Consider the following 25,164-nt stretch of genomic DNA (forward strand, 5'->3'; position numbering starts at 1 on the left):
TTTGAGGGCAGAAAGAATTAGTGGACTGAAGAAATACTTTACTTTTCACATTAAAAGTGATTCTCATCGTCTTACTGCAGCTGAGAATCAGTCATGAGCACAAGCTGATCTCTTTCAAGGCTGGGATAATTTGCACCAGTTAGAAAACTTGTTAATTATGTGTGGAGGTTTGGATAGAGTTGTGCATATTTCGAATCAAATTCTTCCTAAATATTCTTGCCTGTGAATGTTTCTCCCCCAATTGCTGTTTTCAGTTTCAAGTACTTCAAAATACAAACAGGGTTTAAATCAAGCTGCAAAAATATGAACTATAAACTGGCATTTGGAAAAGACAGGCTTCTCCATTTATGCACCCAAAAAAGGAATGATTGAACAACTTTCCAAACGGGAGTCACCACCTGTACAGATCACTTTAAGGAGTTAGCCAAACATCCCATTCTATGAACTGGTCAAGAGATAAATTAGATACATTGCTAATTACTGTGTTGTCCGGTGGCTGCAAAAAAAAAAAAAAGAAATAAAAGAGTGAGGGAACAGTTACTGCCTACTGAATTAGTGAAAATGTAAAAAGCTATGATATTCAGTGCCAGCAGAGTTTTAGTAAAACTGGCGCTCTTGGGCATGGCTGACAGCAATAAAAATGATACCTGATACCTTTAGAAAGCAATTTGGGAAGCCACAAAAAAATGTTCCTAGCTTCTGATCCAAACTTCTGGGACTTTATCCTGAGAAACTTGTCCAAACATGAACAAAAACTATCTGCATGAACATGTCTGTTGCAGTATAATTCATACTGATAGGAAATGAGAAGTGACAATAGGGCAATGTTTAAGGCAATGTTTAATGTTACAGTGTACCTCCTCTATGGAATGTTAATTTCAAGAACAATTATGGAATCCATAGCAATATCGAAAAATACTTGGAGAATGTTGACCAAAAATTGTAGGGACTTCCCTGGAGATCCAGTGGTTAAGACTCCACATCTCCACTGCAGGGGGCACGGGTTCGATCCCTTGTTGGGGAATTAAGATCTCGCATGCCACAAGGTGTGGCCAAAAAAGAAGAAAAAAAAGAAAATGGTAAAATATGAAGTTTCGTTGTGGTATAGCAACAGCTATGTAATCAGTGCACATATTTCAAAAAGAGTAGCCAAAGATACACCAAAAATGGTGACAGTTGCTTTGTTAGAAATATAACACTATGAGAGTATAGAAAATTTAAATGTATTTTCTATTCCCTGAATATTGCCTATTGTGGTTATATTTAATAAATTGAAAATACAAACAAAATGAGATCTTCAGAGAAGGAAATTAACTACCTTTTCCTGTTTCTTCTTCCAGTAAGTAATAAACTTAGGTGTCAGTGAAATCTTCCTTAATTCCAACCCGCATTTCTTACGCTGTGGCTTAAGTATATTTTTTCTTGGAATTAAGATTTCCATCCTCTGTATTTATTATTTTAGTCAAGGGTACTATAGCTCCATGGTAAAGTTTTTTCAGTTCTTTCTATTTCCTTGAGGTTGCATGCAGGTGTGTTTGGTACAGGAAGTTTAAACTATAAATGTATATATATATATTTAACCTAATGAAGGACTTTCTTTTTGAAAGCTTATTTGACCATCGGCTGGTTTTGCTACAATCTAATGGCTGTCCACTGTAATTCTAAAATTCCATGGTTGTTCTCTAGCCTCTTTCAGGGCTTATTATTCTAAAGAGGAAAGAACAAAATAGTCCCCTTTAAGATTAAACCGGGGACATGGTCTTCCTTGTACTTGAGTGCCCTTGTCTGTTCCAAGAAAAAGAAACTGATGCTATTTCAGCTTTCCTCATGTGATTAAAAGAATTCAAACTTTTATGGTTGTACACAGGAATGTCACCAAACTCCCTCTTTCCTTTCGAGTTCTGGAAATGTTAGCTGCATTTGAGCAAAACTAAAATATCCAAGATCTTATTCTTTCAGGACCCATCCTGATGGTGGCATTTGCTATGTTGCCCATGGATGTCTCTTTCATTCCACAGAAAAATATACCTGCTAGTGATGGTTCAAGATGTGTTCCTCAGCTGTCACATGTGTACTCATATTGTATAATTAAGAACCCAGATTCAAGTACTAGCTCTTTCACTTACTAGATATATACCCTTCGTCAAACAAAACAAAACAAGAAACTCTCCTTTCCTATTCCTTGTTAGTCAAAGTGAATAAGATTACCTAATGAGGATGAATTTTTTTAAGTGCCATAATAGGTTTTGGTGGGATTTAAAAAAATTTTTTTTATTTTTTGGCCATGCCACGTGGCATGTGGGACTTTAGTTCCCCCACCAGGGATTGAACCCATGCCCCCTGCAGTGGAAGCATGGAGTCTTAACCATTGGACCGCCAGGGAAGTCCCTGGTTTTGGCATTTTTTAAAAAAGCTTTCATGATGAAGTGTTCTATGATGTAAAATGTATTATGTAATTGTATGTATATATTAGTGTGTGTGTGTATCGAAGACATGAATAAGATGATGTTATATAATCGATTGGCAGGGAAATATATAATACTTGTTCAGCCTCACTATGAGTCAGCGCAGATCTTAAACATCTCAACAATTGCTGACTATGAGTCTGTAGAGTCATAGAAACTGTAGGTTTTTTTATCTTATTTCTTTCTTGAACAGTATTTATAAAATTACAAGAACCTTTAGCCTAGAGAATCTCAACTATCACCCAGTGAATAGATATTAAGTATGTTAACATCTTGATCCCCTCAGCCCTTAGGGCAGCCAGGCAGGGCCTGGGGATGTGCTGGAGGCCCTAGAAAGACCCCCCGCCTGCTGAGAGCTGCCCTATCTGTTTATGTCAGTGTTCTGGACAAATACAATTATTTTCTATGTGCGCATGTCAGAAATAGGGTTGGGAGCCCCGTGATAGAGCTCGATCTCATTGGAGATCATTTGTGCATTTAAGTGATATACTTCTGTGACTTGGCTTCACTTTGCATTAGTTCCCTTTCTAGATGTTCCTATTTTGTTGCTCTAAATTATTTATGCTTTTCGCACAGACAGTGCTGCCTTTTCTAAACGTGGGGTGTCCAAGGACTGAAACATTCATCTGTTCATGAGCAGCAAGCTTCCTGGCAATGTCTGTATCTGCTTGGAGACATCATTAAAATGACCTTTGATCTGCGACCTAGAACTAGACAAGATAAGAGGGAAAAGTCAAATCCACCCGATCTTATTTAGCAAATGTGGAAAATTTTCAGAATAAAATTAAACCTTCTATAGATTATTTAATTTAATCAAATAATAAAACAATCTCAATGGAACTGACCAACTGAACCAGCCTTGACACTATGTAATGGGTCCCTTGGTCTCAGTGGACTTGGGATGTAAGTGGACCCCAGGTAGAAAATAAAACCCAGACACTAACTAATATAACCTTCACAATGTCCAGCATCTACTCAAAGATTCTCAGGCAAAAAAGCAAGAGACTGTGACCCAGAAACAAGTTATCAAAAGAAATGGGGACTTCCCTGGTGGCGCAGTGATTAAGAATCCACCTGCCAATGCAAGGGACACGGGTTCAATCCCTGGTCGGGGAAGATCCCACATGTCGTGGAGCAGCTAAGCCCCTGTGCCACACTACTCATCCTGCCCTCTGGAGCCCGCGAGCCACAACTACTGAGTCTGTGTGCTGCAACCACTGAAGCTCGCGTGCCTAGAGCCCGTGCTCCGCAACAAGAGAAGCCACCACAACGAGAAGCCCGCGCACCGCAACGAAAAGTAGCCCGCACTCGCCGCAACTAGAGAAAGCCCATGCTCAGCAACGAAGACCCAATGCAGCCAAAAATAAATAAAATTTTTTAAAAAGGTTCTCTTAAAAAAGAAAATAAATGTGTGTGTTTGTGTGTTCACATATGCATGTGAGCAAATTAAAAACAACAAAAAAGCAAGGAAATGATAAATCTAATATTTAAGATCAAGCTTATCCTTTGAGGGAGATGCAGCAAGATGGGATGAGGAAGAAACATGTAGGTAAATATATTTCTGGTTGTATTCTGGCCCTTGGGTTGGATTATGTTCATTATTTTATTAAAATAAAGGATGCTGTGAATGGATCAATGATGATGGTGTATTATCAACCAGAAGTTATGATTAAGCTAATTCTATGCACTTGAAGTCCAGTGGGAGAAATAAAACAGGAGGAATAGAAAAGGACACAGGATGTATGAATGGTCTAGGGCAGGAAATGGTTTAACTTTCTAGAAAATAAAAAAGGCCAATGTGGCTGATACATCGAAAATCAACAAGATGTATCTCTCAGAGCAGACTCTCATTGACCAATCCTACAGAGGGATATGTTTAAACAAGAAGGCTCATTTATTATTTCATGGTGTGAAATACAACAGTCATAAGGTCTGGAATGTTTGGCCCATTGATAGCAGGGGGGAGGGGGAGAAAAGAGCACATAACAGCACTCATTAAATGTTACTTCACATCCCCTTTATAACTGTAAAGTTCTGTACCAGTCAGTAGGTATTAGTGTTTGTTTTTCACATGGAGAAATTACATAGAACAAGAGTGATATTGTGAAAAGAACACTTAAAATGAGAGTCCTAGCTCTGCTGAATGATATTAAGGAAATTATTCTCATTCAGCTCCATCTGTAATAACTGGAATTGGGATATTGGAGCTTTCCAAATTGAGTTCCGCAGAACACTAGCATTCCTTGAGATATTAACAGAAGTTTAATGGAAAAGAATTCAGTAGTCAAGTACATTTGGGAAGTGCTATATCCTATATTCCTTCTTTCAGAAAGCCCTAAGGCACAGTAGCATGTTAATTACTCTGAGAAGTTCTACATTGGTTTCTGTGAAGAAACCATTGGAACTTCATTTATTGCACCGTTGCTGAAACTTATTTATCTATGAAACACTTTTTTATCACCATCTTTTGAAACAGGACTTGAGGAACACTAGCCAGGATTTCTCAGGTCCTTTCCAGTGGTAAAACTAAGATTCTTTCTGAAATCTATACAGTACAAATAGTAGAGCTGGATTGAAACATAAGAGTGAGACTCAACTGATAAACTAGGTTAAAGCAATGAAATGTGAAGTGTGTATATAAATGCAGAGGTGGCACGATTGATGGAGTAAACAGTCTACAACAATATCATTGTCTTATGTGGAGGTAGCCTTTGTATTCTTTCTGGATTTGGTTATTTGTGGAGTTAAAGAACAACTTGAGAGATTTTATCAACCAAAATTCTCCTGGGATCTCCCAGAGATTCGTTTCACAAATTTTGAGTGTCTGCTATGTGTCAGGCACTGTTCTAGACGCCAGCATGATAGATGGCACTAGTGTGTGTCAGAATCACTTGTGCCTGTAGTGCAACCTGAGGAAGAGCAACTCAGCTAGCTACCAGCAGATGGCAGTAGTAGTCAGTTGTTTAAGCAGCTTATTGGCTTTAGGAATAAATGGAAATACCACATTATATTTTATTTTATTTTATTTTTTAACATCTTTATTGGAGTATAATTGCTTTACAATGGTGTTACCACAACATTTTAAACCCAACCTGTAAATCAGAGCTACTCTGTGGTGTTGATGTGTGACCTTGGGACAGTCGTTTAACCTCTCTGGGGTGAAGTTTCCCTACCTGAATAATGCAGATAGTAAAAATTGTCTTGAGGATTAAATGAGAAAAGGTTTAAATTGTTCAGAATGAAGGAAGGACCGTAAATGTTGTTTTTATTCAGTATGGTAGATACTGTTCTCATGCCACTTGACAAAGTGTCAATTTGCCAAAATAGGAATCAAATCAGACGGTTAAAAGAGGTATTTTTGGGACTTCCCGGGTGGCACACTGGTTAAGAATCTGCCTGCCAATGCAGGGGACACAGGTTCGAGCCCTGATCTGGGAAGATCCCACATGCTGCGGAGCAACTAAGCCCGTGCATCACAACTACTGAGCCTGCGCTCTCGAGCCCGTGAGCCACAACTACTGAGCCCGTGTGCCACAACTACTGAAACCCATGTGCCTAGAGCCCGTGCTCTGCAACAAGAGAAGCCACCGATATGAGAAGCCCGCGCACCGCAATGAAGAGTAGCCCCAGCTCGCTGCAACTAGAGAAAGCCCCGTGCGCGGCAATGAAGACCCAAGCAGCCAAAAATAAATAATATAAATAAAAATTAATTTTGAGAACAGGTATTTCTTCATAGAGCAGTAAAAATATTAAAAACAGAGAAATTTTAACAACAGAGAAAAAGGAGATCTAAATAACTAAAAATATAACAAAGGGTGCAATATGCGTTTAAGGTAATCATTTGAAAGAAAGCCAGAAATTGGGCAGATTTTTTTAAATGCTGCTTTTCTCACAGATCACTTTTAGAGTATCTTGGTTGTCTGATAACTTCCTAGTTGTACTAATTCAAAGTAGTGGTGAATTATTTGTAGATTTCCTATTTATCCAAGGGGTATTTGGCTTGCTAATGGAGTTCCTACCTAGATAGCCAAGGGAACCCCAGGGCTATTAGAAAGTGAACAGTTTGACTTAAGCTTATTGTTTCCTGGACAAAGGAGACATTGTTTCAAGACCTCCGGACCACTGGAATGACTCAGTTAGAATGAGCTGGAATGATTCAGTGAGAAGGAGCCAGAATTCAGAATTTAAAAGCCTCAGAGTCAGCTTACTTCACTTCTAGAAAAGATGTGGGGGAGAAACACTGGGGGATGAAGTTGGGGTTCAGGAGTCTGTCGATGGAAATCCTTTCATACGCTTTGAGAACTGCTTAAACAGCAAAGGTTCCCCCAAACAGGGACCGCTATTTCTAGCGATAATCCAGATATGCAAAGAGAGGTGTTTATTGAATGAATTCATCCATATGGGAGTGATTAAGGTGCTACGGGGAAGAGATGATTTCCATACAATCTCAAGAGTTCAATTAAAGAGGCAAACTGTATTTCCACTCGCAGCCCAAAACATCCCACACATTTTCTATTCAATACTAATGAAGAGTGCTGTCTCACAGGAAGGTTACTCTTTTGGGGAGAGTTCCACAGTCTAAGCTGATGAGCAACTAAGCAGCAGTAGTCTCATTTTTATGAAAATTCATGTGATGAAACTGAACAAGGGAAAATAGAATATAAACAATGCTGATGAAATATGTCAAGGGCTTAGCATCATTAAGTGGCAGATATTACTGTTGGTATTATTACATTTTTTTTAAAGTAGACTTACTTTTTTTAGAACAGTGTGAGGTTCACAGCAAAACTGAGTGGAAGGCACAGAGATTTCCCATATACTCCCTGCCTCCACATATGCACAACCTTTCCCATTATCAACATCCAGCACCAGAGTGGTAATTTATTAAAATTGATGAATCTCCATGGACACATCATTGTCACTCAAAGTCCATGGTTTATACTAGGGTTCACTTTTGGTGTTGTACATTCTTAGGGTTTGGACAAATATATGATGAAATGTATCTACCATTATAGTATCATACAGAGTAATTTCACTGGCCTAAAAATCCTTGAACTCCTATTCAACCCTTCCTCCTCTCAAACCCCTGGCCACCATTGATCTTTTAATGTCTCCACAGGGTTGCCTTTTCCAGAATTTCACATGGTTGGAATCACACAGTAAGTAGCCTTTTCAGATTGGCTTCTTTCATTCAGTAATATGCTGTTAAGATTCCTCCATGTTTTTTTATGGCTTGATAAGTCATTTCTTTTTAGCGTTGAATTCCATCATCTGGATGTGCCACAGTTTATTTATCCATTCATGTACTGAAGGGAATCTTGGTTGCTAGATTTTTTAATTAAGAGAATTTGAAAAAATGTCATGAACTGTCTTTACTTTTGTGTGTGTGTGTCATTTTGTGTGTGTGTAATTTTTTTTTTTAATTTATTTTTGGCTGCGTTGGGTCTTTATTGCTGCATGCGGGCTTTCTCTAGTTGCAGAGCTGGGGGGCTACTCTTTGTTGCGGTGCGTGGGCTTCTCACTGCGGTGGCTTCTCTTGTTGCAGAGCATAGACTCTAGGCATGCAGGCTTCAGTAGTTGTGGCTCGCGGGCTCTAGAGCACAGGCTCAGTAGTTGTAGTGCACGGGCTTAGTTGCTCCGCGGCATGTGGGATCTTCCCGGACCAGGGCTCGAACCCGTGTCCCCTGCATTGGCAGGCGGATTCTTAACCACTGTGCCACCAGGGAAGTCCCTGTCTTTGTTTTTAACTTGACTTATTTTTTACTGCCACTTCAAAGACCCCTTCTTGAAATGCTTCCTGATATCAAGTTCCAGAAGAGATAAGCCAAATAAAGCCGAATCCTGAGTACATAGGTATCAATTGAAAAGAGAAAGAGTATGGAAAATACTTAAATTCACTAATAAAAACAGTTTGATATCCTTGCTTGACTTTGTAATGGACCAATATGCTAAAAATACAACACACGCACACACACACACCTAAGTTCAGCAAAGCAAAGCAAAGCAAAGCAAAGCAAAGCAAAGCAAAGCAAAGCAAAGCAAAGCAAAGCAAAAACAAGTGTAGCTCATCAGTCTGCATCCATACATAATAATTTGTTGAAATTTCCTCCTAATTATTTTTCTCTAAGTTTTAGGCCAGCCTTATTGTGGTAGCAGAATTCCAAAATCACCCCCAAAGACCCCTCCCCTTGTACATTCCCTCTCCCGGAGTGTGGAAGGGACCTGAGATATTATGGGACATCACTGCCATGATTAGGGTATGTTAATACAGCACAAGTGATTGACAAAAAGGAGACTATTTGGTGGGCCTGATCTAATCAGGTGAGCTCTTAAAAGGAACAGGTGTTTCAGGGGCAAAGGAGATTTGCAACATGAGAGGGGAGGGATTTGATGCAAGAGATTTTATCTTGGCCAGCATTGAAATGGGGAGGGGGCACATACAAAGGAATGTGAATAGCTTCTAGGAGCTGAGAATGGGCCCTGGGTGACAGCAGCTTCTCTAGAAATGGAGCCCTAGGTCCTACAACTGCCAGAAACTAAATTCTGCCAACATCCTGAATGTGCTTGGAAACAGATTCTTCCCAAGGGCCTCCAGAAATGAAAATTCCTGGTAGTATATTTTAAAATTCTGAGAGCTCTTTTATCTTCTCTGATTTCTAAAATAGAATCCCCATGGATTCTTTAGTTTTCATGGATGCAATGATTTTTTTAAAAATCTCTGACGATATAATTACAGACATTTTTAACAACCTTATTGTGGCATAACTTACAGACAATAATATGCATCCATTTTAGGTGTACGATTCAATGAGTTTTGACAAATGTATGCACTCTGTTCCCACAATCACAATCAGGTTATGAAATATTTTGATCACTACAAATTGTTTCCTGAGCCCCTTCCCAAATACCTCTGAGCCCCAGGCCCCAGGTAACAACTGATCTGCTTTTTGTCACTATGGATTAGGTTTGTCTTTTGTAGAGTTTCTTTTGTTTTGGTTTCGGTTTTGGGTTTTTTTGACTGCCTCGGGTCTTAGTTGTGGCACATTGGATCTTTCCTTGCAGTGCAGGGGCTTCTCTCTAGTTGTGGCGCACAGGCTCCAGAGCGTGTGGGCTCAGTAGTTGCGGTACACGGGCTTAGTTGCCCTGCGGCATGTGGGATCTTAGTTCCCCGACCAGGGATCAAACCTGCGTCCCCTGCATGGGAAGGGGGATTCTTAACCACTGGACCACTACGGAAGTCCTTTTTGTAGAGTTTTACATAAATGGTATCATTCAGCATGTACTCTTCTGTGTCTGGAATATGTTGCCCAGCATGTTTTTGAGATTCATGCATGATGTTGCAATTAACATTGGTTCATTCCTTTGTACTCTTGAGTCATATTCTATTGTATGAATGTGCTACATTTGTCTATCCATCTGTTGTGTATGTTTCGTTTGATTCCAGTTTTTTGGCTATGGTGAATAAAGCTGCTATAAATATTCATGTATCAGTCTTTGTGTGGACATACCTTTTTATTTGCCTTAGGTAAATATATAGGAATGAATTGCAGGATTGTATATTAAGTATTTGGTAAATTTTGTAAGAAACTGACAAAATACTTTCCAAAGTAATTGTATCATTTTACATTCCTACTAACAATGTATGAGAGTTTAGTTACTCTGTATCTTCACCAACACTGTCAATCTTTTTTATTTTAGCCATTCTAGTGGGAGTGGTGGTATCTCAATGTGGTTTTAATTAGCATTTCTATGATGACTAATGGTATTCAGCTCCTTTTCATATGTCTTTGGGCAAATGGCTGTTCAAATGTTTTGCCCATTTTTATTGAGTTGTAAGCGATGTCTGTATATTCCATATATCATCCTTTGCCAGATATATGTATTGAGAAAATGTTCTCCTGGGAATTCCCTGGCCGTCCAGTGGTTAGGACTCAGTGCTTTCACTGCTGGGGCCCGGGGTTCGATCCCTGGTTGGGGAGCTAAGATCCCGCCAGCCACGAGGCATGGCCAAAAAAAAAAAAAAAGGAAGAAAATGTTTTCCCTTCTCACTTTTTTAAGTGTCATTCAAAGGGCAATAGTTTTTAATTTTGATAAAGTCCAATTTTTTCTTTTATGCTTGTGCTTTACATATAGCATACAAGAATTTTTTGCCTACTTCAAAGCCGTGAAGATTTTCTCCTGTGTTGCCTCCAGGAGTTTGTATAGATTTAACTTCTACATTTAATTTTTGATCCATTTAGAAATTTATTTTTTATGGCATAAAATAAAGGTCACCGATCATTGTTTTCCATGGGGATAGCCAGTTATTCCAGAATCATTCATCAAAGAAACTGCTCTTTCCCATTGAATTACCTTGGCAATTTGTTAAAAAACAAAAACAAACAAACAAACAAAAAACCAATAGATCAAATACGTGTGGGCTTATTTCTGTACTTTCTACTCTGTTCTGCTGATCTATAAGTCTATTTTTATGCCAATATCACACATCTTAATTATAATAACTTTAAGTCTTGAATTTAGGTAGTATAAGTTCTACAACTTTGTTCTTCAAAATTTTTTGGTCATCTTAGTTTCTTTGAATTTCCATATGAATTTTAGAATCATCTTGTTAATTTCTACAAAAATACTGTTATGATTATGGTTGAGGTTGCATTACCATCTCTAGTTCAATTTCAGGAGAAGTAACACCTTAATCATATTGAATCTTCCAATCCATTGTTATTGCTGTATTCTCCAATTATTTAGGTCTTCTTTACTTTCTCTCAGCAATGTTTTATAGTTTTCATTGTACATGTCTTGCACACATTTTATTAAATTTATCTTTACACATCTCATGTTTTTTATGCCATCATAAATGATAATTTTAAAATTTCAATTTCTAATTTTTCATTTCTGGCATACAGAAATACAATTGATTATATATTGACCTTGTGTCCTGCAATCTTGCTAAACTCACTTATTATTTCTCATAGCTTTTTTTTTGTAGTTTGCTTAGGATTTTCTATTAACACAATCATGTTGTCTACAAAGCTTTTTATTCCTTTCTGATCACTATGACTTTCATTTATTTTGCTTGCCCTATTGGAATAGCTAAGACTTCTAGCCTAATATTAAATACGAGTAAGAAGAGTAGATATCCTTCTCTTGTTCCTGATTTTATGGGGAAAGCATTTAGTCTATATCATTAGGTATAGGTTTTTTGTTTTGTTTTTTTTTTGTTTTTTTATTTTATTTTTTTTGGCTGTGTTGGGTCTTCGTTTCTGTGCGAGGGCTTTCTCTAGTTGTGGCAAGTGGGGGCCACTCCTCATCGCGGTGCGCAGGCCTCTCACTATCGCGGCCTCTCTTGTTGCGGAACACAGGCTCCAGACGTGCAGGCTCAGTAGTTGTGGCTCACGGGCCCAGTTGCTCCGCGGCATGTGGATCTTCCCAGACCAGGGCTCGAACCTGTGTCCCCTGCATTGGCAGGCAGACTCCCAACCACTGCGCCACCAGAGAAGCCCCGTTTTGTTTTTTTTTATAGACGCCTGTTATCAAGTTGAGGAAATTGTCTTTTCTTCTAGTTTACTTGGAGTTTTTATTATAAATGGGTATTGAATTTTGTCTTTGTGTGTGTGTGTGTGTGTGTGAGAGAGAGAGAGAGTGTGCACATCTGTTGAGGTGTTTTGTGATTATTTCTCCTTTTATTTATGGGAAGGTTTTAATTTCAAATTCAAATTTCTTTACGTGAGGGAGTTCCCTGGTGGTCCAGTGGTTAGGACTCGGTGCTCTCACTGCCATGGCCTGGGTTCAATCTCTGGTTGGGGAAATAAGATCCCACAAGCTACGCAGCATGGCCAAAATATATACATACATTTCTTTAATCGATATAGGGCTCTTCAGATTTTTCTGTTTGTTCTTGAGTCAATTTTGGGAATTTCTGTCTTTTGTATGTTTCAACTAAATTATCAAATTTATTGGCATTAAGTTGTTCTTAGTATCCTCTTATTATCTTTTTAATGTTTGTAGTGAGGCCTCCTCTTTAATTCCTCATATTCCTAATTTGTATCTTGTATCTTTTTGTCTTGATCAGTGTACCTAGAATTGTATCAAATTTATTGATTTGATTTATTGATTTGATTTTCAGTACAGCTCGCTCCTCCTTGGAACTCTACCTCACAAGATACAGCCACCTCTGTCTCTCCAAACTTTACATCTCCTTGACCCAGTGGACTCTGTTGAGGGTCCCCCTCTTCGCACGCATCATCCAATTATTTCCAGGTAGAAATCTGGGGCAATTGTAGTGCTCACTTCGTCTGCTTCCCTTCTTTCAAGGATCACAGTCCTGTCCTATCTAATGTTCAATGTCTGAAAAACAGTAGTTCCTTATATTTTGTACTATTTTCTAGTTTTTGAAGGAAGGAAATGTCCAATCCTTATTATTCCATCATGACCTCGAGCAAAAGTTCCCTCACTCTGGATTCTTAAGTTTTCTTTTGCTCCCAGGCTCTTCTATGATCCTTGTTAAGGCTTGTTTGTTTTGGTCTCTGGCTCTCATGATAGAGGCTTTCCTCAAATGTCAGTGTTCCTTGGATGTCTATATTAACAGTGATCTGAAGCTCTACATGAGTGGATGGGGCTTCTCAACTGGTGGGGCTCAATTTAGGGTGATAGGTGGGAACCTGGTCTTTTCACTGGCAAATGAACACATATCAGTATCCTACAGGTTTTTCTTTTAAGGATAGTCAGTAATCTAGGAGAGGAATACGATGCCAGGATTATAAACCCTGCTGTTAAGACTTCTAAGAATCAAGCAGAGAAACAATTTGTGGTGGCTTTATATTTAGGAGGTAGATTTTTCTCTAAATTTCCCTCTTTTCTGTATGGTATGATGTCTCACTTTTACCTTCTGCTGTTCTAAGACTAGGTCCTTTTGGTTTCAATCTCTTCTAAGAGTAAGCCTCCAGTCTAAGGCAGTGCAGAGCTGACTGGCTGCGTGAGATAGAGGAGGGAATTTATGGAGTGTCTAACCCTTCCTTTTAAACTCTTTACCAATCCTCCTGTTTTTTGTTGTTCTCTCATTCTGCACTTCTGCATTCAGAGATCATTTGCATCTCTAGTTCCTGAGATTTTTCTTGGGCTCTGCTATAGAAATTAGCTTGCTTTTTATATGCTTTCTCCCCTCTGGCTTAGAATCTGTCTTTCCCTGGTCTGTTAAGTTAGTTACCATTCCTCCACTGACTTTCCCAGTTTCCAAAATATTACATTTTCTAGTTTGCTACTGTCTCCTATCTTCTTTGTCCTTGTGGCTTTATGCATTTTTAATATAAGTGAATAAACTATTTTTAGAGCAGTTCTGGATTTACAGAAAAATTGAATAGAAAGTACAGAGAATTTCCATATACCCCCTCACTCTCTACAGTTTCCCCTATCGTAACATCTTACTTTAGTTTGGTATATTTGCTACAATTGCCAATATTGATACAATATTATTAACTAAAGTCCACGGTTTACATTAGGGATTCTATGTGTGTTTTTTTTCTTCTACTCTCACTGGGAAGAAGCATAGTTATATAAATGCAAGTATTAAATCCTCAATGCTTAATAGAAGGTCCCCTGTACAGCCTTTTGGCTACTCCTCTGCCTTTATTCTCCTTCATATCCCCAGTTCCGGAGTTATCTGCATTCTGTTTTCCTCTCCTTTTCCATCTCCTAATCACTCTTCAACCCATTGCAATTTATCTTCTTCCCCCATTATTCTACTAAAATTGATCTCTCCCAAGAACAAAAACAAATTAATGCTTCCCTTACTGCTAAATTCAAATACATGTTACCTTATCACATTTGACTTTTTAGCAAAACATGACACTGTTAAACCATTTCCCCTTTCTTGAAATATTATTTTTTCACATCTTCCCAACTTGACATCGTATCTTCCCGGTTTCCTACTACTTCTCTGCTGGTTGGTCCTTCACTGACTCCATAGTAGCCATTTTCCAAGATGCCTCCAATGATCCCTCCCTGCCTCTTGGTATTCACGTTCTTGTGTCATCTCTCTCATTGTCCTGGGGTGATTCCTTAATCTATGTGACAGTAGAATACAGCAGAAATGATGGTATGTCATTTCCAAGATAAAGTTATAAAAGGCACTGTATTTTCTATCTCCACCCCCCATCACTCACTCTGGGAGCCAGCTGTTCATGAAGACACTCAAGCAGCCCTGTGTGTCCTGAGGAACTGAGGCTTCAGCCAACAACCAGTAAGGAACTGACACCTGCCCACACCAGAGGAAGCCCCAGTTGAGCCTTCAATTGACCACAGACCCACCTGACAGCCTGATCCCAACTCATGAGAGACTCTGAGCTAGAACCACCCACCTGAGCTGCTCCCAGGTTCCTGACCCACAGAATCTTTGACATATTAAATGTTTGTTGATTTAAGCTGCCAAGTTTGGGGGTAATTTGTTACACTGCAAGAGATAACTGCTATAGTCTCCTTTGCAGCTCTTCTTTTTCTGGATGCCTGCAATTCTTCAGAGTTCCTTTCCTCCTCATACTGCATACTTGCCTTGTTAGATCTCACCCATTTCCCGAGAGGCACGTTGCCTTTAGTAACAATGTACCCAACCCCCACTGTCATCTCATCAGAGAAGCTAGATTTTCCTACTAAATCCTATCATTTCATATGCCGTATGTTGGTGGATCTTGAGTCTACATACCAGAATGTCTCCTGAACTTCAGACTTCCATATCCATTCACCTAACGGACATCTCCCTTGGATGTCCCGCAGTACCTCCACCCCTTCAGACCAAACCCGAACCCCTCATCTTGATTCACCACATATGCTCTCCTCCAGGCTCCCTTTTCCTGTTAGCAACCACTGCCTCCTGATGGGGAGACCCTGGGCCTCCCTGTCTCCTCCTCCCCTCCCGCACCTGCAGCTCTCAGATCTGTCCATCCGCTGTCACCACCCTGGCTCAGATTACTATGGTGTTTTTGTTTTGCTTCACTATTGCAACAGCCTCCTAACTTCTCTACTTCGAATACTCTTGCCTCCCTTCCAGTCTTTTTAATTATTCCAACTAGGTAATCTTTCTAAACAAGAAAATCTGGTGTGATACTGCCTGACTCAAAATCTCTCAAGAATTACTCTTTGCTCTTTGGGTAAATTCAAGCTCATTTAGTGGTTCATGAGGTCCCGCATGGTACGGTCCTTTTTTTTTTTTTTTTTAACCTTCTGTTCCTACTCCATCTCTATTGATTAAAACCCACTGAATTGGGACTTCCCTGGTGGTCCAGCGGTAAAGAATCTGCCTTACAATGCAGGGGATGAGGGTTCGATCCCTGGTTAGGGAACTAAGATTCCACATAACCCGGGGCAACTAAGCCTGCGCACCTCAACTAGAGAGCCTGCGTGCCGCAAACTACAGAGCCCATGTGCTCTGGAGCCTGTGCACCACAACTGGAGAGAAGCCCACACGCCGCAACGAAGAGCCCACTTGCCACAAGTAAGACCCCACGCAGCCAAAAAAACCACTGAATTTATTTGTTTCTCAATGTTTTTATCTTGTCTTCTGGCCTGTACACATGCTGTTCCTGCTACCAGGAACATTTTCACCCCCTTTCTCTCCTCCCCCGCAGCCCTCTCATTTCCATAATTCTGTTTTTCTCCACGTCCGCACTTATAGTAATTGCCTCTCTCTCTCTCCCCGCCCCCGCCCCCAGACTGTTTCTTGAGGGTTCCATGAAGCATCTGTGTAATTCACCATTCTATCCTCTGGCGAATAGTAAGTGCTCCCCTCACATTTGTTGAGTGACATTATAAAACAACTCCCCTCCTTTTAGTGCTCTCTCCCCACCACCTCTATGAATTTCTATAGCATATACTGAACACATCATTTTGCACCTAACTAGCACATTTTTCCTTTTTCTTTTTTGGCTGCATTGGGTCTTCGTTGCTGCGCGTGGGCGGGCTTCTCATCGCTCGCGGTGGCTCCTCTTGTTGCACGCAGGCCCTAGAGTGTGCGGGCTTCAGTAGTTGCAGCTCACGGGCTTAGTTGCTCCCCAGCATGTGGCATCTTCCCTGACCAGGTACCGAACCCATGTCCCCTGCATTGGCAGGTGGATTCTTAACCACTGCGCCACCAGGGAAGTCCCGCACATTTTTCACTTATCTTATTATTTTCTAAAATTGCTCAGATTCAACTAGCTCACCACCTACTGCGTGGTCAGCACTGGACTAGTTGCAGGGCAATCGAAGGTCACCTTAATTTTCCTTCTAGAGGTGGAGCTCCTTGTGGGTGGGTGGGTCCCAACCTTGGCCATCTTTACACTTTCCATGGAACACAGACCAAGGGGCTGGTGAAGTGGCATAGTGAAATGAACTTTGGCCTGGAGATCTCAAATCTAGGTTCAACCCTTGCAACTTTGAGCAAGTTACCCCACAAATCTGAACTTATGCCCAGTTGTGATAAAGATATAGTAAGTACACCTTCTAACCTAAGAGGTCACTGGGTAACTCAAATATGCTAAATCCTTATCTCCTTATTTGTCAGAGGTCATCAGTTGTTAGATGCACCAGTGATCTGATAGCAGATTTTGTATTTGTGTTGGGGGTGGGGTATGAGAAGCATGATGTTAATTGTCTACAACATTTGTAAAATGCATTCTGATTTTATTATCATTAAAATGAAAACAATTGCTTCTTTGAATCACAGCACTATCGCATCTGTTGAAGTGCTCTGTTCAAGTGTTCTGAATATGGAAAACAATTGTACTATGTGCTCTGATAATGGCACACTCAAATAGATATTTTCTGCATTAATGACTGAGTTGACTTTCCTCGTCTCTTGGTCGTATCTGTTGAGGATTTGCTCTGATTATGATGATGACTGAAAATTTCAAACACACTTAAAAGTGAGCAATGAATTCCCATGTACCCCATTATCCAGCTACAACAAAAATCAGTACAGGGCCCCTCTTGTTTCATGTGTATCCCTACTCAGTCCCCCACCCCACTCCACAAACAACCCCTCTCCCCTGGATTATTTTTCAAGCAAATCTAATATAATATCACTTGTAAATACTTTAAAGGCATATTGTCCAATAGACATTTACCTCTCATTGTCTTCTAATCAGAGATAAACTAATTTTTTCCTAGAGGTGTTTATAAGCTTAGTATTTCATTGTGTCCTTTCCCTGAAAGGTCTAATTAACCCAGTTGAGAAACACACACCTCATTAAGCAGACCCCAGACCGACAGTAGTTGCTAAGGGTGGGAAGTTAGTCTGCAAGTCACTACTTGGGGAGTGGAAATGTCATTGGTTCCCACATAGCCGAATATCTTCCAGTTTAAAAACCAGTTCTTAAGGCAGTAGGCAAGATCAGAAATGGATTTGGGTAAATAGTGGAGTTTTTTTTTTTTGCTGTTGTTAGCTTGCTGATTTCTTAATTTTTGTTTTGTCTCCATGGGTTTAATCATTGTACAATATGGTTCTTTTTTTTTAAAAATTAATTAATTAATTAATTAATTTATGACTGTGTTGGGTCTTCGTTTCTGTGCGAGGGCTTTCTCTAGTTGCGGCAAGTGGGGGCCACTCTTCATCGCGGTGCGCGGGCCTCTCAGTATCGCAGCCTCTCTTGTTGCGGAGCACAGGCTGCAGACGCGCAGGCTCAGTAATTGTGGCTTACGGGCCTAGTTGCTCCGCGGCATGTGGAATCTTCCCAGACCAGGGCTCGAACCCGTGTCCCCTGCATTGGCAGGCAGATTCTCAACCACTGCGCCACCAGGGAAGCCCCAATATGGTTCTTTTTTTTAAAAAAAATTTATTTGTTTGCACTGGGTCTTAGTTGCAGCATGCATGTGGGCTCTAGTTCCCTGACCAGAGATCGAACCCACGCCCCCTGCATTGGGAGTGCAGACTCTTACCTACTGCACCACCAGGGAAGTCCCTATGTAATATGGTTCTAATGAGAGTATGTTAGACCATTATAGACATTAAGTATTTTTCAGCAGATTTTTAAATTCATAGCATATTTTCTCACCATAATGCACTACAAAATATACAATAGAGATATGAATGTATACCTTGGAACTAAAAATAAAAGTCCATGTATAGTTTTCCAAAATAATTTGTTTCTGGGTATGTGTTAAATTTGTTGTGATTGTGTTTAACATTTTAAAAGTTCAGGTGCAGTAGATATTCCCTGAAAAGCCGGTTTTCTCTTCCTTTCTGACTAATAGGTTTCAGTTCATCAGAGCTGGTTATAAGACTTAAACAGGGCTTCCCTGGTGGCGCAGTGGTTGAGAGTCCGCCTGCCAGTGCAGGGAACGTGGGTTCGAGCCCTGGTCCGGGGGGATCCCATATGCCGCGGAGCAAGTGGGCCCGTTCTCCACAACCACTGAGCCTGTGCTCTAGAGCCCGTGAGCCACAACTACTGAGCCCACGTGTCACAACTACTGAAGCCCATGCGCCTGGAGCCTGTGCTCCTCAACAAGAAAAGCCACCGCAATGAGAGGCCCGCACACTGCGACAGGGAGTGGCCCCTGCTTGCCGCAGCTAGAGAAAGCCCGCGCACAGCAACAAAGACCCAACGCAGCCAAAAATAAATAAATAAATTTATAAAAAAAAAAAAGACTTAAACAAAGCCACATATATACATATTAGATGAAGCTGTAGGTAATCACATTTATAGTGGCAATTAGTTTCAGGTAGTGGTTTAATCACTCTCTTAATCAAGAGCACAATGGCAGGGGTAAACTTAAAAGCATGGAAGTTGGAGGGCAGAGATGCTGAGGAAAGACTGCAGTATTGGAGGGGGTGGGCAGATTTCAGTCGACAAGTGCACATTTCAGAATTCAAAATGCATTCTCTAAGCTGACTCCTCGGTTGTCCTGTGCCGGGGACATTTACCACTTGTTGGGTTTTACAGTGTTATAAACAGTGCTCCTTTGAGTTCTCTGCTTGCTATTCTGAAACATACTTGAGTTTTGCTCCCAAGAAGGAAATGATTTTCATTTCCAAAATCAGTCATTTTTGAGCATTAATATAGGAGATTCATTTGAATCCATGCCTTCAGAGGTGTAGGAGTCAATCAGGATCCTGCTCCAGTGAAAAAACGTGATTCTTCATTGAAACCCCAGCTTCCTTTAAAAGGCACCAAGGAGCACTGAATTACAGGCATGCCATACAGCCTGTTCTTTATTCTTCTGACCACCCCAGGCCAAGGGGGCAAAAAAGTTTTGTCTTTATTTTCACGAGTTACCACATGGTGTGGAACCTTCAGGGCAATTTCTGAAACTTCATTGGTAAGTGCCAGAAAAATCCTCTTTAACACACACAGTTGAATGGAAGATGGTTTTGAGATGTTAATTTCCATTTATTGCATAAAAAGATATTTAACGCGTAAAGGACAGGTCTATCTTCAATAAATCGCCAACATCTGAGAAACAGTAGGGAGTCTGAGGTCCAAAGCTCTAAAACCAATAAGTTAACAAATGCTTACGGAACACCTATTTTGCACAAATCTGCTGAGGAGGTTCAAAAGTCTGAGATAAGCTCTCGCCTTTAAATCGCCCAGTCTAGTTGGGCAGATAAACACAAACTCAGGGAACAAAGCAAGAGTTAAGTAGTAAAACTAGACAAATACGCAAGTAATGAAACAAGGCATTGTGTGGCTGGGCATAGAAAATAGTGTTTCAGGCAATATATTCTAGCGGTTTTGAATAGAGGGATCACAGTGATCTGAAAAACCCTGGAAAATCTTCACAAAGAAGGTACATATCGGGCTGGAATTGAAAACATAGGTAAGAATCAGATAACCTTAAAAGGAAGGGAAAAGCAAATAGCAAATAGTTTTGGAGAGTCAGGTTGTAAGAGTGGGAAGGGGCCAGATTGGTAAATGCCTTAACGGTAATGCCTGGCGGAGAGGCTGAAGATGATTCTTGGGGATCCTAGGTCGACGGCAGTGTTTAAAACTAGACTATCAATGCGTAGGATTCCCTTTCCTTTTCTCCCTCCCCTCCTTCCGTCCTTTAGAAACAGAACCTGATTCGACAGGCATTCCCAGCCGCCAGGCACCGATGCAGCAGTTGAAGCGAGAAGTTGCCTAGAAGTTGTCTCTCTGGGGGTGGAGCCCAGGGAAAGTCGGAGGGAGTTGGGCCAGGTCCGTCAGACCTATCAGCGGGCTTATTCTGGCCTTTGTGAATTACGCTCAGCTGCCCGAATATGCCCTGGGGTTAAAGGAGGTTCCGCAGCGAGTGAAAGGCATTTTCCGGGCGCTCTCCTACTTCGAGTGTCTGAGATGGGAAACAGCAGCGGCGGCGCGCCCGCTGAGCATACAAAAAAGTGTTTTCTTAACATATGGTTAGTGTTTACAGGTTTCGTCTAGCTCCTGCTCCCCAGAAATGGAAAATTAATAACGTTGAGGAAACGTCAGCAGTCACAGGGAGGGCTGAAAAAGGAAAGGGGGCAGAGGGTCTCCCCGAAAGACCCGGTTTCCGTGCAGACGGGTCTGCGGAATCTGCGCGAGCCTGCAGCCTCCCATCCCCTGGCGCCCTCGGCCCGCCGGGAGGTGGGGACGGGGAATCGGGCAGCCGAGGCCCACCCGGCTGTCCTCCCCAGCAGCCAGCAGATGGCTCCCGGGCTCTCTCGCCCCCTCTCCAGACGCAGGGCTTCGGCGGTTCGGGAGGGAGGCTGCGAGGAGGGGCACCGTGACCGCCACCGCCGCCGCCGCAGCCCCGCGCCGCGTGCCGCCGGGCTGTGCGCCCCACGCCGGGGAACGTGAGCCTGGGCGCGGGAGGCTGGGTCTCGCGAGGTGAGGAGGAGAGCAGGAGGAGGAGAGGGAGGAGGAGGAGGAGCGCCGAAGCTGCCCCCGCCCCGATGAAGCCCGGCAGGACCGCGAGGAAACCCTAGTCCCCCGCCCCGCGCCGCTCTCCCCGCCTCTCCCCACGCCTTCCGCCTTCACCTAGGGTCGTAGGTGCGGCGCCGGAACCGGGCGGGAGCTGCCAGCAGCCGGAGCAGCGGCGCCGGGAGCCGCAAGCCGCGAGCCGCAGCCGCCCCGCGCCCGCTCCCAATCTTGCCGGGTCTCCCTTCCGCCGCCAGGAACTGCAAGGAGGCGTCATGTAGCAGCAGCCGCAAACCCACCTCGGATTTGCAACTCTTTTTTTTTTTTTTTTTTTGGTGGGGCGGGGGGCGCGGCAAAATTCTATCTCCGCCCCCGCTTTCTTGCCTATTCCCATTTGCAAGCTGCATCTGCCTCTAAGAAATTGAGGGGTTCAGGGTAGGGTGGGGAGCTGTAAATCAGAGTTGGACCTGCAGCACCCCCGCACCTAGAAGGCCACCATGACCGAGGAGAGCTCCGAGGTGCCTAGGGAGTTGATAGGTAAGAGTCGCGCGGTGGTTGATTTTCCTTCTGCCTCTGCGTCCCCCTCACCTCCCCCTCACCTCCCCCTCACCTCCCCCTCACCTCCCCCTCACCTCCCCCTCACCTCCCCCTCACCTCCCCCTCTGCGTCCCCCTCACCTCCACCTCCCTTCCCACCTCTGCCCTCCCGTGCGTCCCGCGAAGTCCCGGCGCCCCTGGGGTCGGAGTGGTGTCGGGCAGCGTCGCTGGGGGGCGCCGGGAAGTTTGTTCCCATCTGACGCTTGCAAAGCCGAGTCCGGAGAGGGCCGGCGCGGGGAGGAATCGGGAGCCCCGGGAGCGCACTCTGCTGCGCCGCTGGGACCCCCACCCCAGGCGCCTCCTTCCGCCGCGACCGGGGGTCCAGGTTGGGGGAAGAAGGGGGCGGTCTGCCAGGGTCTGGGGAGTTCTGGAAGCGAGGAGAATCCTTTACAGCGCCCAGCCCAGTGTCCCCAACTCGGGAAGTCCGGGAAAGCCCAGCGCCGGGAGCGCTGGCGAGCGCACAGTGGGTCGCCTCCGGCACGTGCCAGGACCCCCCTGTCCCCAGGAAATAACCGGCGGGAGGTGCCCCTGTGACTTACAGACTTGGGGGAGGGGGGTTGCTAGTCCGGTATAATGACTGAGCCTAGCAAGGCGTGGCTTCGCCTAGCGAACTGGGAGCGAAAGGGTTACAGGACTGACGCAAACTCGGGCCAGGAAATTGAGGGTTAATGATAAAAGCCTTATTTCAGTAATGATTAACCTACCGATTCTCCCCATCCCGGATCTCTTAGGGAACCCGTATGTGGTACCCTATGCGAGGTGACCCATTGTTTGAGTCCCTTGAGGTTTTTTTTTGGGGGGGGTGAATATTTTGTCTTGAGGTTTAACTTAATTATGTGGAGGGTTAAAATGGCAGAGCTCAAATGAGGTTTGGGGGGAAGAGTGTTCGGAAAACCAAGCGTTTAAGCGTGTGTGTGTATGTAGCATGTTGTATTGTAACAAGGTATGTGTTTCTGTGTGCGTGTGTGTTTTGAGCCCCAGTGACCTATATTCCTACTGTCCCATTCTTGGCACACTACACAGCCTACAGCTCAGAAAGATGATGTTTAATCAGTGCTGACGAGTTCTAACCGCCCATTCATCTGCATCTGAGGAATTTGCCCCTCTGTTTCACCTTTTAGCAGTAATACTTTGGAGGAGTTTGTGTGTGCTCTTCCATTAGTGACTGTTAACTCAGCAGGTGAAACTAGATGTGAAGAAGCTGTTGCTAGGCTTGTATGGAAGATGGAAGCTTCTGCTTCTGTTGAATTAAACCTAACTACCGAATTTAGGGTATAAAGTCTACCCCACCCTCCCCCCCAATCATGCCTCTTCTCTCCCCAACCCTGTAGAGTCCACTGGGAGTGAGTGGTCCATCTAGTTCTGGGAGGCTGAGATCTTTCCAACACCCTTCCGGGAAGGAAACAAACACCCAGAACCTCTGAAGATGCCTCCAGAGGTCCTGAGAAAGAGAATTTAGGGGAGGGTTTGCCTCGCTGGCCAGGGGATAAGGATAACTAAAGAAGGTGGCAGAGTTTTTAATTAGTTGTCCTTGAGCCTGGTGGTGAAAAGTTTAGGTGATTACCCAAGAAAAAGGGCGATGAAGGATAGGATGGAAATAAGGTACCTGGTTTATATTGACGGTCCTCAAAATAAATCCTTTGGTATATTTTAAAAGTTGAATTTAACCCTTATCTAGAAATGGAATTTTTGTGTTTATCGAGTCCTGCCCATCTCACATATCTTTCAAACAAGGGACACGTGTTTTTGTGATAGGCCCAATATGATTTTTCTGGGCCTTTAAATGGTCTAATTGGCCTGGGCTAGGGGAAATTCCTGCATCTGCTTTAGTCTCTAATTTCAAGTGCTTGCAGGAGTTCTGCTGTCATCAATTCAAAATGGCAACCATGTGAAAACCTCAGTATAGTCCCTGAAGCTAATCCCCCAAGGCATTTAAAAAATGTGTTGTGTGTCTTTCTGATTATTAAAGTAATACAGGCTTTTTATTTAAAAAAATTAAATGCAGAGAAGAATGAGAATATATGTCACCCATGTTACCACTCCAAGATAGCTACTTTTGACCTATGGGTATATAACTTTCCCATCTTTTTCTTTGTGTATATATTCTTAAATCACTTTCAGATGCTCATTTCCCACAGTTCTTTTTAGGGGAGGGACGAGTAGCCTCTACCCGTTTTGAGTTCTGATAAGATAGGAGCTGCCTAGAGAACTCCCCGTGTAATGAGCTCCCCGACCTATCCCCCGCCCCCGCCAACATTCCACCTCATTGCTGTTCCCTGGGCAAACTGTACTTTCTCTTGTTCCCATGCCCTTCTCTTTGCTGGCACTGCCCTATCCTCCCCTCCTTCACTCTTCTTATCTGAGTGGCTCTAAACTCTTTGTGGTGGGTTTCCAGTAAGAATATTTTGATCACCCCTTAATAAGCATATATTGTTAAGCTGCATGCATACTTCATTTACTGTGTGCAATCTAAAACATAAACTGAAACACGTTGCAAATAAAGTAGAAATTCTGTTTTCTTCCTGCACCCCAATGGATTGTACTGTACACTGTACTTTGGAAACCAGTGGTCTATTTCCTACTCCTTCAAGCTTCAGCTCAAGGGTCCCCTCCTCCCTGAAACCTTCATGTATCTTCTTGTCCATGATCTCATGGTAGTGAGTGCAGATTCATCTTGTGACATCAATCCATCTAGTGGCTTACGATCATCCACTAGATGGTAAGCACTTGTGGAAGGCAGGGGTCATCTCTAGCCCGGCATCTAGTAGAGTAGTTGGCACACTAGGTATATTTGTTGAATATATGAATAAACCAAAATGATTATAATACACAATTCAGAGTGGTGGGGGTATAAAGGAGTTTGCTATGTTTTGAAGGAAGGTAGAATCTAACCAGCAGGAGAATAAGGAAAGTGCAGCGCAGGAAAGAAAATAATACATACAGGATCCCAGGGGTGTAAAGGATGGAGAGGATAGAGATAATTGGGTGTGCTGAGAAGTTAAGCTGGAAAAGTGTGAAAGGCCTTGAGTGGCCTGCTGCAAGGTTTGGGTTCATCCAAACATGACTGTGACTCTTAGAGCAAGAGGGACATGATCAGATCTGTGGCTTTGGAAGGGTTGCTTTAGTTCTGGGGGAGGTGTGGTACAGGGGGCTGATAGGTTGGAGGTGGTAGGCTTAGTCTCAGGTGAGAGATTCTGAGGCCCTGAATGCAGGATCAAGCCCACGGGTCAGGAGCTGTTTAGGAGGTGGTCCTAGGAGAGTAGGTGAGTGGCTCCCTGAGAG

General features: G+C 42.7%; 2 protein-coding genes across 13 annotated transcripts in view; one reads left to right on the top strand and one right to left on the bottom strand.

Annotated features, from left to right (window-relative positions):
* The window catches only part of LOC309637823 (cytidine monophosphate-N-acetylneuraminic acid hydroxylase), a 285,683-nt gene that overhangs the window by 143,413 nt on the left and 117,106 nt on the right, over positions 1-25,164 (bottom strand). The gene's annotated exons all lie outside the window — the stretch shown is intronic.
* CARMIL1 (capping protein regulator and myosin 1 linker 1) overlaps positions 21,267-25,164 on the top strand; it is a 323,524-nt gene continuing 319,626 nt past the window's right edge. For 3 of the 5 annotated variants that reach the window (XM_082413015.1, XM_082413016.1, XM_082413017.1), the window contains exon 1: positions 21,268-21,823. In XM_082413015.1, coding sequence (XP_082269141.1) covers positions 21,784-21,823 — 40 coding nt within the window. In that variant the 5' untranslated portion in view covers positions 21,268-21,783. Of the gene's footprint in view, positions 21,824-25,164 lie in introns of all 5 variants that reach the window. The other 2 variants (XM_082413018.1, XM_082413020.1) reach the window with 2 other exon arrangements.

The sequence above is a fragment of the Balaenoptera physalus genome (assembly GCF_965194825.1).
Source record: "Balaenoptera physalus genome assembly, chromosome: 11".
Taxonomy (NCBI): domain Eukaryota; kingdom Metazoa; phylum Chordata; class Mammalia; order Artiodactyla; family Balaenopteridae; genus Balaenoptera; species Balaenoptera physalus.